We start from the raw sequence: 14,870 nt of genomic DNA on the forward strand, positions 1-14,870 counted from the left end.
AAATCTTTTTTTTTTTTTTTTTTTTTTGAGACAGGGTCTCATTCTGTTTCCCAGGCTGAAGTGCAATGGCATGATCACAGCTCACTGCAGCCTAGACCTCCCAGGCTCAAGCAATCCTCTCACCTTAGCCTCCTGAGTAGGCGGGACCACAGGTGTGTACCACCACACCTGGCTAATTTTTGTATTTTTTGTAGAGACAGGGTTTCGCCATGTTGCCCAGGCTAGTCTTGAACTCCTGGGCTCAAACAATCTGCCCACCTCGGCCTCCCGAAGTGCTGGGATTCCAGGCGTGAGCCACAACATCTGGCCTGAAATCTTGATGCAACTTATTATCTGTGTTCTCCTAACCTGTATCACAGACAGTTTTATTCTTCTCTCTGTGTCATGTATATATTCTGTATTTCAAGTAAGGCTACAAAATAGAACCGGATCCAAACTTACACCTGCTATCTTGGGGGTCTCTACTGAATTTTTTTTTTTTTCTTAGAGAGTCTCACTCTGTCACCCAGGCTGGACTGTAGTGGCCAATCATGGCTCACTGCAGCCTCAATCTCCCTGGGCTCAGGCGATCCTCCCATCTCAGCTTCCCAGGTAGCTGAAACCGGAGGTGCGTGCCACCACACTAATTTTTGTATTTTTTGTAGAGATGGGGTTTCGCCATGTTGCTCAGGCTGGTCTTGAACTCCTGGGCTCAAGCGATCACCCACCTCAGCCTCCCAAAGTGCTAGGATTACAGGCATGAGCCACCACGTCTGGCCTTCTACTGAATTTTAACCCAAAATGAAGCCTCTGAAATTTTTATGGTTTTTATGTATTTGTTCAACACAGAGTGACATTTTAAGCTAATAAGAAATACTTGAGTGGCATTTGGATAAAAAAAAAAAGAAAGAAAGAAATGCTAAGTAATAACCTCCTCCTTAAAGCTTACACTCACTTGGTGCTTTAGAAGTATATACCTCATAGCTGTTCATCCCTCTGCTGATTTTCAACATCAGAGTCCAGAATAGAGACCAGCAGACAGCTACACAACAGCCTGTGAGTGGCTGCAGTATGTATTCACAGCTGGCCACTGACAGCGCCCTGGGAGTTTCTCCACGTTTTAACTGACTCTTCCTAAAAAGAATCATTTGAAAATAGCTTGAAATGGCTGGGTGCAGCGGCTCACGCCTGTAATCCCAGCACTTTGGAAGGCCAAAGCAGGCGGATCACTTGAGGTCAGGAGTTTGAGACCAGCTTGGCCAACATGGTGAAACCCCATCTCCACTAAAAATACAAAAATTAGCCGGGTATGGTGGCAGATGCCTGTAGTCCCAGTCACTTGGGAGGCTGAGGTAGGAGAATCACCTGAGTCGGGGAGGCAGAGGTTGCAGTGAGCTGAGATCATGCCACTGCACTCCAGCCTAGGCGACAGAGTGAGACTGTCTCAAAAAAAAAAAAAGAAAAATAGCTTGAAAAGTCAATTCTTATAAATAGCTTCAGGTATAACCAAATGTGAATCAAACCCTCAAATTCTCTGATCTAAAAACCTATGTTTTGGAGAGAATGTTCATTGTTCTTAAGATTCTCACTCTAGACATAGCAGGTAGGCAACAGATTTTCTGTCCCTCAAGTCACTCTCTTCGACAAATAGGCTATATCTGTGTTACAACCCTGAGCCTAACCACTGGTGTTCTACTTTTTTGAGTTTCTGGTCTTTGCCCAAAAAAGGTGAAACAGCACATTAAAAGCACAGGATATATTGAAATGTCATATTACAATCCCAGGGCACAGCCTAAAAAACCAAAATAATTTTCTTCTTGGCTGTTATATACTGACCTTTTCTTCATTATATTCTGTGTATTCTTTGGTATATCGTTTTAACAGCTCTGCCTTCAGCTCTTCTGCTTTGGGAAACGCAATCTCCTTTAATTTCTGAGACACAAAACAGAAAACAGAATTAGAACAATGCCAGAAAATTAGAGAATCCAAAAGAAGACTTAAGTCAAGTTGGTGATTGCAACATTTCCCAAAATGATTTAAAATACCCCCTACTGTACCATACCTGCTACTTCAGAATTGTTCTGGTGAAATGGCCTTATCTCCTATTGCAGGATCTGGTACTCAGATGCAGAGACTACTACTTTTATCTTGAAGTCAGTCTGTGCTGCTCTGAAGCTTTTAGATGGGCAACAATGAAAGTGAAGACCCACCTTTACTGTGTCTTTCTTTTCAGGAATGACAGCAGATTTGTAATCTCGATGCTTTGGTAGTTTCTCAATAAAGAGCCTAAGGAAACAGTTCAAAATGATTATGAAGCAAATGGTCCAAATGTCCATAAGAGCCTAAAGCTATGAAACCCCCTTATCCTGAAGCCCTTACATGAAAGGTTCCAGAAGTGCAGCGGAGGGAGAGCTAGTACACCCAGCTGGGCCATGCTCCTTTCCCATCTCTATCCCCCTAAAGAGCTAGAGTCTTTTCCTCTACTCCCAAACTAGGCAGCAAGCACCAGACTCCTACAATGAAAAGGATGGCCAAAAAAATTTTAAAAAGCCTTTCTTGTGCCCAAAAGTGTACCTCCAAAGAAAGAGATCTTTTTCGTGTTGTGACGTGACAGGCTTTGAAAGGAAAGGGCTTCTGTCACAAAGCAGTCTTCAGAGAACCGTTTGGCAGCCATGGGCAGGAAGTAAGAGAAAACCATGTTTCCTTACTACTTCTAGCTCTTACGTAACCTTTAACTTTGGCTTTTTTCCTTTGGGATTCGTGTTCCTTCAAAGAAGAATATTACTTTGCATCATACAAAAATGCATGGAAATACTTAGTGCATGTGTTCTATGCAGGTAGTATGTGCATATTACACGTTAGTATGCATTGCCTTTGATGAAAAGTGCTTAGGTAAATATAAGATGCTAGATTTCATCCTTTCATTCTTGTCCATGGCTCTAAAGCTCAGTGGGGAGAATAAACTGAATCAATTCACAAATCTCTAACATGTAAGACATCTACTCAGGGGCCGTGAAAATAAATAAAAGTCCAGTAACTTGTCACAGAAAGAAAGTGGCAGATTCAGAATTTCAATATGAGCTGGCTGGCTCCAGAGCCTATTCTTTTAACCACCACACCATATTTCTTCCATATGGTTTCTGGAATGTCTAGAACTACTGGAGGGATTCTGAACAAAGATGTCTTTTAACAGAATTAAGTTGTAATACACAGAAACTGAAATTAAAAAAAATAAATTGAAGGTAGCTTGCTGATAGCTCTAAAATATTATATTGTAATTGGGATAAACTCTTTTCTACTTACCGCCCATGGGGCAGAAGTAATTGGAAGAAGAATTCTCAATAAAGAAAAAAGATGATCCCCACCAAAACAAACTTTCTAAAGATAAGTCCTCATCCTTCAGTTCTATATTAGGCACACAAGTTTCATTTTGATCCAACTTGATAAGGCTCCTCAAGGCAGGGATGGACTCTAAAATAAAAATGGTTCTTTAAAAAGCTTCCTTTTGGGTTCATGAAGAAGATATAAAAGAGGCTGGGTGCGGTGGCTCATGCCTGTAATCCCAGCATTTTGGGAGACCGAGGCAGGAAGACTGCTTGAGCCCAGGAGTTCAAGACCAGCCTGGGTAACAGGGTGAGACCTTGTCTCTATTTATATTTTTAGATTTATATATATACACACACAAATATATATAACAAAACATAAAAAAACACAAAAATTAGCTGGGTGTGGTGGTATGCACCTGTAGTCCCAGCTGCTTGGGAGGCTGAGGCAGGAGGATCTCTTGATCCCAGAAGTCTGAGGTTACAGTGAGCTTTGATCACACCACTGCACTCCAGCCTGGGTGACAGAGGGAGATCCTGTCTCTATTTGAAAAAAAAAAGAAAGATATAAAACAGTTTCCTTGAAGTCTATATTTAAAAGAAATACAGATTCATTTGTTCAAACCATAAAGTCCTGCCCTGAAGAATCTATTAAGATAAATAAGATATATTTCTTTTATTATTATTATTATTATTATTATACTTTAGGTTTTATGGTACATGTGCGCAATGTGCAGGTAAGTTACATAAGTATACATGTGCCATGCTGGTGCGCCGCACCCACTAACTCGTCATCTAGCATTAGGTATATCTCCCAATGCTATCCCTCCCCCCTCCCCCCACCACACAACAGTCCCCGAAGTGTGATGTTCCCCTTCCTGTGTCCATGTGTTCTCATTATTCAATTCCCACCTATGAGTGAGAATATGCGGTGTTTGGTTTTTTGTTCTTGCGATAGTTTACTGAGAATGATGATTTCCAATTTCATCCATGTCCCTACAAAGGACATGAACTCATCGTTTTTTATGGCTGCATAGTATTCCATGGTGTATATGTGCCACATTTTCTTAATCCAGTCTATCATTGTTGGACATTTGGGTTGGTTCCAAGTCTTTGCTATTGTGAATAATGCCGCAATAAACATACGTGTGCATGTGTCTTTATAGCAGCATGATTTATAGTCCTTTGGGTATATACCCAGTAATGGGATGGCTGGGTCGAATGGAATTTCTAGTTCTAGATCCCTGAGGAATCGCCACACTGACTTCCACAAGGGTTGAACTAGTTTACAGTCCCACCAACAGTGTAAAAGTGTTCCTATTTCTCCACATCCTCTCCAGCACCTGTTGCTTCCTGACTTTTTAATGATTGCCATTCTAACTGGTGTGAGATGGTATCTCATTGTGGTTTTGATTTGCATTTCTCTGATGGCCAGTGATGGTGAGCATTTTTTCATGTGTTTTTTGGCTGCATAAATGTCTTCTTTTGAGAAATGTCTGTTCATGTCATCACACTACCTGACTTCAAACTATACTACAAGGCTACAGTAACCAAAACAGCATGGTACTGGTACCAAAACAGAGATATAGATCAATGGAACAGAACAGAGCCGTCAGAAATAATGCCACATATCTACAACTATCTGATCTTTGACAAACCTGACAAAAACAAGAAATGGGGAAAGGATTCCCTATTTAATAAATGGTGCTGGGAAAACTGGCTAGCCATATGTAGAAAGCTGAAACTGGATCCCTTCCTTACACCTTATACAAAAATCAATTCAAGATGGATTAAAGACTTAAATGTTGGACCTAAAACCATAAAAACCCTAGAAGAAAACCTAGGCATTACCATTCAGGACATAGGCATGGGCAAGGACTTCATGTCTAAAACACCAAAAGCAATGGCAACAAAAGCCAAAATTGACAAATGGGATCTAATTAAACTAAAGAGCTTCTGCACAGCAAAGGAAACTACCATCAGAGTGAACAGGCAACCTACAAAATGGGAGAAAATTTTCGCAACCTACTCATCTGACAAAGGGCTAATATCCAAAATCTACAATGAACTCCATCAAATTTACAAGAAAAAAACAAACAACCCCATCAAAAAGTGGGCAAATAAGATATATTTCTTATATTTTAGAGACTGATAGATAATTCAGTAGAACTCTCACCTTAGCCCCAAAAGCCAAGATACATATTAATATTTACTACCTTTAGCAGGCTGAATGTGCTTTGTATTGAGGCCTGAATCAGCTAAGAAAGTACTATGTCATATAAACACCATGTTTTATTTTCACTTATGCTCTTGTTACAGAACTAGACTGTGAGCTTCCTGAGGCCAGAGATTTCTGTGTTTCATGCTTCTTTGTATACTCCTTGGAAGCCAGCACAGTGCCTTGTATAAAGAGGCACTCAATAAATATTTGATGAATAAACATTACATATATGTACAAGTATGTACATATACACAGTAAGTCCTTAATGTTGATAGGTTCTTGGAAACTGTGACTTTAAGCACAATGACATATAACAAAACCAACTTTACCACGCACTAATTGACATAAACAAGAGTTAAGTTCCTTTGACCTATCCTGGTCAAAAAAACACCAGACTTCTAAATACAGACCAAAACACTTCTAATATTAAACACTGAAATAAATATGAGCTATACATACATTTAAGAAAGACTTATAAAAACAAGTAAGTAAATGATTTACCTGCTTATTCAGTCCCAGGTGGCCAGAGTCCATCCCAGCAGCTCAAGGCCAAGGCGGGAACCAACCCTGGAGAGGATGCCATCCCATCGCAGGGCACACTAACACATACACTTGCACTCACTCAGACCGGGGACAATTCAGACATGCCGGTTCACCTAATGTGCAGACCTTTGGGGTGTGGGAAGAAACTTGAATACCCGGAGAAAACCCACACAGACATGGGGAGAATGTGCAGACTCCACACAGACAGTGGCCCCAGGCAGGAATGGATTTTTCTTTTCTCATCAACATTAAAACGAAACGACATTGGACAAAACGACATTATTTGACAACCTGCCGTATTTAACCTGCCGTATTTATTTACTTTGCTTTGTAAGTATACAAAGAAACAGGAAGTATACACAGAAATGAGGGCAGGGGTAATAGAACAGATAAGAGTAGGCGTGAAACTTTTCACCAAATACCTCTTTATATTACTTTGGCTTTGAACCATGTAATGGAAATCTAGTTTATAAGTAAAAAAAAAAAAACAAAAACCAAACAAAAAAAACCTCCCAGACCTGTATACGAATAGCTTTCCCTTGCTTCAACAACTGTAGCCAGTTTTCTGAATGGGGATAGATGGGCAAAAAGGTCTCCTGAAACAGACAATGGGCAACATACCCCATTACTCATATTGGAGGTAAAAGAACTTAGTGGTTAGTAGGGCTGGCTCTGGAGCCACTGTGCCTGGGCTCAAATCCTGGTTTTGCCATTTACTAGCTGTGTGACCTTAGGCAAGTCACTTAATCTTACCATCCCTCAGTTTTTTGCAGGGGTGTCCAACCTTTTAGCTTCCCTGGGCCACACTGGAAGAAAAACTGTCTTGGGCCATACATAAAATACACTAACACTAACTAGCTAATGAGCTTTAAAAAAGGTGGTATCTGCCACCATAGATAAGCAAAAAAGTCCTTGCATTCAAAGGGTTGGACATGGCTGATATCCTGTCTATAAAATTGTATAGATGGAGACAAACTAGTAGTCCCTGACAGGCTTGCTGTGACACTAGAAGAGATAATAAAATGCTAAACACAGTATCTAGCACATAGTCAATATTTGCTATGGGTTTCTATGAATTTTTTTTTAACTAATAAACAAAAAATGTGAGCAAGAATAAGAGATGAAGATGCTAACACCAGCATCATGTACAGGTCTGGGAGTTTTTTCTATACTTATAAACTAGATTCCATTACATGGTTCAAAGTTCTATCCCTAGAAACTTTCCAGGGATAGAAAGCAGTGGCCCAGATGTGTACTGTTCTCTGGGGTTATATCTGGTTGAAGCCTGGAGAGGGGAAAGGTACCAAAGCAAACAAAGATATGATTGCAAAAACACAAGCAAAATGACCTAGTAAACAATGAAAAAAGAAGACATAAGCAGAAAACTAAATACAAAAGGTGAATATATGAAATAATGCTGAATCCACTCATAATTAAAGAAATTCAAATTAGGATGAGATACCATTTTCATCCATCAGATTGGCAAAGGCGTAAAGGTTAATTATACCTGGTATAGAGAAATGGGGCTTAAAGGTTGATCATACCTGGTATAGAGAAATGGGATCCCCATACAGTGTTAGCAAGATTGTAAATTAATATAACCTTTTATCTTAAGGGAGGGAAAATGGAAGCTAATTATTCAAAATTTAAAACGTGTATATCCTTTATTTTTAATTTGTACTATTTATTTATTTATTTTTTGATTTATTTATTTTTTTTTTTTGAGACAGAGTCTTGCTCTGCTGCCCTGGTTGGACTGCAGTGGGGCAATCTCGGCTCACTGCAACCTCTACCTCCCAGGTTCAAGTGATTCTCCTGCCTCAGCCTCCTGAGTAGCTGGGATTAGAGGCACCTGCTACCACGCCCAGCTAATTTGTGTATTTTTAGTAGAGATGGGGTTTCGCCATGTTGACCAGGCTGGTCTCCAACTCCTGACCTCAGGTGATCTGCCTGCATTAGCCTCCCGAAATGCTGGGATTACAGACGTGAGCCACCGCATCCAACTTAAGATGTGTATATCCTTTAAACTCACAATTCTATCTCTAGGAATTTATCCTAGAGATCATTATAAAACAGTACAAAGATATATGTATAAAAATATTCAATACAGCATTGTTTAAAAAAGTAGAAAAACTGAAAAAAAAAACCCTAAATGTCCATCAATAGGGGATTGTTTAAAAAATAATGTGCATTCAAATGTGAAGACAATGTAATCATTCACCCATTCATTCAGTGAATATTTACTGAGCATCTACTATGGGGTCGAGAATTATTCTAAAGGTTGGGGATATGGCAGTGAACAACACAGTCAAATATTCCTCCCCACCATAGAGTGTACATTACAGTGGGGGAACAGGCAATAAACAGAAGTATGCTAGGAAAGTCATTAATAGGGAAGGGGGATAGAAAGTGATAGGGGAATGGTTGAAATTTTAGATAGAGCAGCTAAGGAAGTCATCATTAAGAAGGAGGCATTTGAGTAAGGACTAGACGAGAGTGAGCCAAGAATCTGGAACTGTTCCAGATTCATGTTCCAGGCAGATGGAATAGCCCTGAGGCAGAATGAGATGGCTCAATATGTCCTGATATGGAAAGACACTACTGTGAAGAAAGCAAGTCGCAGAACAGAATACATGGTATGATCCCATTGATGCTTTAAGGAAAAGGACACATGGGGGCCCCTATGAGCTTAATCACATCTCATCCATGCCAGAAATAAAATAGTGGCCACCTCTGATAGATGAGACTTCTCTTTTCACTTTAATATCTCCCTTGTAGTGTTTGAAAAATTTTTAAAATCATGAATAAGTGTTAATTTTGTATGAAAACAACTAATTCAAAAAGTCAAGCAAAGGTTCTTTAACATGGATGCATTAAGGATCCTCATCTCGATACTTCCAGTCTTAAAAGTTACTCAGCACGGTAAGCATGATCACAGATGGAACCTTCTTCAGTCTATAAACCCCAATCCCAGCAAACATTTTCAACACAGGTGACAGTTCATTTTCAGAAAGAGGGTTGGTGTTCCAGGAGGTTCACATAGCAGACAGGAATTGCCTGAATACTCTCACTCCCCTCTGGGCAGCCTAGTTGATGACCATAAAAAGCTGTGAAAGAATCCACTGCCTGGTTTATTGTCTGCGCTCATCATGAAAATATGTACTGATTTAATATGCTGAACTCTTTCTTCTATACTGGGGTCTGCAAAAGGCAAAGCATTCCTACATTAGGGAAGCTACTGAGGGGGGAAATATGCCTGAGATCATTAAGATGCCTGAACTGCTCCAGGAAAAGGAACAAACATGCCTTTTAAAATCCTGAAGTAAAGAAAGTATCCACAAAAGGTCTAGAACAATGATTCTCAGTAGTAGGGGAGGCAGAGGAGTGGTGAGGCAGATGTATACTTCCTCTCTTTTCTCCTTGGTTGTACTAACTGCCAAAGCTGAGCCACTGTTATTGATAGGAATGTACTAAGTAAAATACAACAGAAAACAGACTGAGAATCACTGAGCTAGAATTTCTTTGCAATTTCTGTGATTTTCTGTTCACAGAATCAGAATCAGAATCAGGATTTTAAAGGTATCTCCAAGAAAAGTGAAGGTAGCTACATTAATTACTTCAGGTAAAGCCAATACAACAAAATTCCAAATTAAACTCTAAATCCCACAAATCAAGTAAATGAGCTGCTAAATCTCATCCGCACCAACTCTCCTAGTAGTTCATCATTTTAAATGGTCCTATAAGTGACAGAGACAAACTCCCCATATCAGTCTTGCTGTTAACACTAATATGTCACTCAAAATAACACTAAGTGACATAAAAAACAATTCCTTAGGCATCCATGTACTCATAATCCTATCCCCTCTTGACTTCTGAGGAGTTTATTAGTACAGCTAAGCTCTCTTCTGGACCGTTAGCCTCTCCTCCTTCATAGGATCCTTTTCCATCAGCAAAAACATGCTCTAAAATCTCCCAACTTAAAATACATACACATGTTCACACGCTCCTTGTCCCCCTTCAACTACTTCCCCATTTTTCTACTTCCCTTCCCATCTAAACTTCTCCAAAGAGTTGTCTATACCGGGGTTGGCAAACTACAGCTGGTGTGCCAAATCCAGCTAGCCATCTGTTCTTGTAAATAAAGTGTCATTGGAACCAGTCACATCCATTCATTTACGTGTTGTCTATGGCTACTTTCACACTATAAAGCAGAGGTAGTCACAGAGAGAGCAAGTAGCCTACAAAACCAAAAATTTTTACTCTCTGGTCCCTTATAGAAAAAAATTTGCCATCTTCAGGTCTATACCCTTTGCCTCCACTTTCTTACTTGTCCATTCACCTTTCTACCCACTCTAATTAGGGTCTCTGTAATCCTTCTAGCAAAATTGCTTACCAAGATCACCCATGACATCATCTTACCAAACCCAAAGGCCAATCTTCTGTCTTCAACCATCTGACATAGATGGCTACTCTCCTTTTTCAAACACTAACTTCTTTTGGCTCCCACGACACCACACCATTCTCTCTTGGATTTCCTCCTGCCTCTTGAAGCTTCCTTCAAAGAAAGTCTCCCCTGTTGACTCTCCCTCCATTAACTAACCTCAGGGCTCAGTCCTAGGCTCCTTCTCTTCTCATTCCCTAGTCTTATTAACAAAGATACTTGATCTTTTATGTTCCATAGATCCTTCTGGCATCTGCTGAAGCCTATGGACCCTTCTCAGAACAATTTTTTAAAGGTATAACTTAAAGTACAAAGGATTACCAAAAATACCCCAATTTTATTGAAAAACAGTTTCCAAAAATTTTAAAAATTGTGATATATTCTTCTGTATTAATGTGTTTTTTGTTTTTTTGTTTTTTGAGACGGAGTCTCGCTCTGTCGCCCAGGCTGGAGTGCAGTGACACAATCTCGGCTCACTGCAAGCTCCGCCTCCCGGGTTCACGCCATTCTCCTGCCTCAGCCTTCCAAGTAGCTGGGACTACAGGCACCTGCCACCATGCCAGGCTAATTTTTTATATTTTTAGTAGAGATGGGGTTTCACCATGTTAGCCAGGATGGTCTCGATCTCCTGACCTCGTGATCTGCCAGCCTTGGCCTCCCAAAGTGCTGGGATTACAGGCGTGAGCCACTGTGCCCGGCCTAATGTGTTCTTTATCAATGCATTTGATAATGGGATCCAGCTGTAGGTCTAATAATTCTGTACTGTAATTCTGAAGTAGTGATGTTTAGATGCTATTTTGAGATGTCAGCAACAACTGTAATGCAATATGAAAATATCTTGATTTCTACTGGTGACAAAATTACAAATATTATTACTACAACTGTACTTTGAGGCCTACATTCAAAATGGAAGGAAATGCTAAATTTCAGTCACTGGTTAGAAAAAACAAGAAAAGTTTTTCCTATTCCGGTTCACAGATCCCCTGAATTCTATCAATGAATCTCTGTGAGGTTCCTGGACCCCAGATTAAGAGCCCCTTCACTAGAAAATCTCAGGCATTCTCAGGCCCTTCTCTGCATGCCTCAGGAATCCTGAGCCCCGGGGACCTGATCCTACAGGGCAGCGGGCCAGGCCTAAGCTTCCATTTCTTCCCCAGCCCCCAGCCCAAGGGTTGAAGTAGAGATGGCAGCCCCTCCCCAGCGTGTATGCACCTCTGCTGGCAGAGGCCAAGCCTCTGGCTGCAGGGCCTAAGAGCCGGGCTTACTCAAGCTCAGCTGAGGCCACCCTCTGAGCCCCAGGGAGGAAGAAGGCCCTGTTCTCCAGCTAGCGGCCACTGCTCTCCCTCCCAGCCTCTAGTCTCTGACCCTTAGCAGTGCCGGGCCAAGCGGAGTGTTCTCACCAGTCATCTGCAGGCTTTAGCCATCCAGCCCTTTCCCCTGCTCAGGGCTGGGGCTGGATGGGGTCTACTCCTCCCACAGCTCCCTCCTCCACCCCTCACATACACAACTTCTTGGCCCAGCCAAGCAAGTCCAGGCCACAGAATGGCACCAGAGGGGTCTGTGGTCAGCCACCCCACCTTGAGGGCAGCACGGGCACCACGGGGCGGAGGGGAGGGGGAGGCTGCCGGGAGCCTCCAGATGCTGCCTGCTGGCCTGCAGGAGAGCCCTGCAACAGCTGCTGCTCCTGCCTCGGCAGTCGCCTCACCTTCTCCACCCAAGCCCCCATTCAGAGGCTCCGCAGCCAGGCCAGCCCTCGGCTGCTCACAACTGATTCAGTCTCCCTCCTTCACACGGGGAAAGCACAGCAGGGAAAGAATGTACCTGTAGATGTGTACATATCACAGTGCTGTAATTTTGTATGTAGCAATCACGTAAATACTTGTATCGATTTTATTATATACATATATAAAAATCTATAAAGGCATATTTTTAGAAAAACAGTGCCCCACTGCTTCTTTTGAAAATAGTCTGAATAAGAATAAAATTAATTTCTACAGGAGAAAAATAAAAAAGAAAAAGAAAATCTCAGCCATTCTCATGACTTCAGAACCATCTGTATGCTGAGGACTCCCTTGTCTGTACTTCCAGCCCAGACTTCAGTCTTCTGAATTCAGACTGGTACATTCAACCTCCCACTTGACATCTCTACTTGGATATCTCACAGGCATCTCAAATTTTAACATGTCAAAAAAACCCCAAACGTGAACGGTTAAATCCCCCCGCTACCCAGCCCTCTTTAGATACCACCTTTCCCATCTCAATACATGGACTACCCCTTCGTTTAAGTTGTTCAAGGCAGAAACACGACAACAACCTCCGCAGTATCTTTTTTCCTAAGTGATTAGTAAGTCCTATGGACCTAACCTCCAAAATACCAAATCCATCTGTCTCTTTCCATGTTGCCACACTACTTCAAGCCACCAGCCTGCAAGAACTTCCTAACTAGTCTCCCTGCCTTCTCTTAACACTTGTTCCACCATTTACCACACAACTGCCAAAATTTATACTTTAAAATATTGATTGGGCATGGAGGCTCACACCTGTAATCCCAGCACTTTGGGAGGCTGAGATGGGAGGATCGCTTGCGTCCAGGAGTTCGAGACCAGCCTGGGCAACATTAGTGACATCTCTTTTTTTTTGAGACCGAGTCTCGCTCTATCACCCAGGCCGGAGTGCAGTGCTGCGATCTCGGCTCACTGAAACGTCTGCCTCCCGGGTTCATGCAAGTCTTCTGCCTCAGCCTCCTGGGTAGCTGGGATTATAGACGTAGGCCACCACGCCTGGCTAAGTTTTGTATTTTTAGTAGAGATGGGGTTTCACCATGTTGGCCAGGCTGGCCTCGAACTTCTGGGTGGCCTCCCAAAGGGCTGAGATCACAGGCATGAGCCACTGTGCCCGGCCTAGACCTCATCTCTTTTAAAAAACAGTAAGTAAATTTAGGTCTGAATCCCACTTAAAACTTTTCAATGGCTTGCTGTTACCCTCAAGATAAAAAACAGACTCCTCACCATGGCCCATAAAGTCCTGCATGATCCAGCCCCACTTGCCTCTCCAGCCTTACCTGGAGTCAACCTGCTTTTCTCTGGCTATAGTCCAAACACAATGATCTTTCAATCCCCAGAATATGCTAAGGTCTTTCCCACCTAAGCACTTCTAAACACATCGTTACCTGTGTTTTAATGCTCTGCCCTACGCTCTTGGAATGACCAACTTTATTGCATCCCTCAAGTCTCAGCTCAAATCTTGTCTTCTCAGACAGACCTTACCCTGACTACTCTAGTCATAAACCCCTGCTTATTCTCTATCACAGTACTCTTAAGTATTTTCCTTATTTCGACTACAGCTGACTTTTGGACAACATGGGTTTCAATGGTGTGGGCCCATTTATACATGGATTTACTTCTGCCACTGCTACCCCTAAGACAACAAGACCAACCCCTCCTCTTTCTCAGCCTACTCAACATGAAGATGACAAGGATGAAGACCTTCATAATGATCCACTTCCACTTAACAAATAGTATCTATATTTTCTATTCTTTATGATTTTCTTAATAACATTTTCTTTTCTCAAGCTTACTTTTCTGTAAGAATATAGTACATAATACATACAATATATAAAGTATGTGATAACTGACCACGTTATCAATAAGGCTTCCAGTCAACAGTAGGCTATTAGTAGTTAAGTTTCTGGGGAGTCAAAACTTTTATATATATATATATATATATATTTTTTTTTTTTTTAAAGACATGATCTTGCTCTGTCCCCAGGCTGGAATGCAGTGGCGTGATCTCGGCTAACTGCAACCTCCATTTCCTAAGTTCAAGCAATTCTCCTGCCTTAGTCTCCCAAGTAGCTGGGGTTACAGGCACCCGCCACCACACCAAGCTAATTTTTGTATTTTTAGTAGAGACGGGGTTTCACCATGTTGACAAGGCTTGTCTTGAACTCCTGACCTCAAGTGATCCATCCACTTCGGCCTCCCAAAGTGATGGGATTACAGGTGTGAGCCACTGTGCCCGACTATATGTATATTTTTGATTGCATGGGGGATTGGTGCTAACCTCTGTGTTGCTCAAGGGTCAGCTGTATTTATTTGCATATCTGTTTATTGTCTTCTCCCATACCTATAAAGGAACACCAATAAGGACAGGGGCCATTTTACTCACTGCTGTCCAGGACCTAGTGCAGTGCCATGTAGATAGCAGGTATACTCAATACATATGTGTTGAATGAATATGGTCTTTGCCCTGAAAGCCCTTTCTATTGTGGGGCAATAGGATTCTGAAGGCCCTTCAGAAAATACCTGGTGCAGTGATTCCATGATTCTACTGAACTTTCTGAATCAGTGTTTCTCCAGAGGAA

The 14,870-nt window shown here is 41.6% G+C and overlaps 1 protein-coding gene across 4 annotated transcripts in view; it reads right to left on the reverse strand.

The window, feature by feature from the left end:
* Positions 1 to 14,870, reverse strand: part of STAMBP (STAM binding protein) — a 35,096-nt gene that overhangs the window by 15,605 nt on the left and 4,621 nt on the right. For all 4 annotated transcript variants that reach the window (XM_009237167.4, XM_024241864.3, XM_009237168.4 and 1 more), the window contains 2 exon segments: positions 2,190 to 2,265; positions 1,816 to 1,911 (listed from right to left, as the gene is read on the reverse strand). In XM_009237167.4, coding sequence (XP_009235442.2) covers positions 1,816 to 1,911; positions 2,190 to 2,265 — 172 coding nt within the window.

This window comes from Pongo abelii, chromosome 12, assembly GCF_028885655.2.
Source record: "Pongo abelii isolate AG06213 chromosome 12, NHGRI_mPonAbe1-v2.0_pri, whole genome shotgun sequence".
In the NCBI taxonomy this organism is placed as follows: domain Eukaryota; kingdom Metazoa; phylum Chordata; class Mammalia; order Primates; family Hominidae; genus Pongo; species Pongo abelii.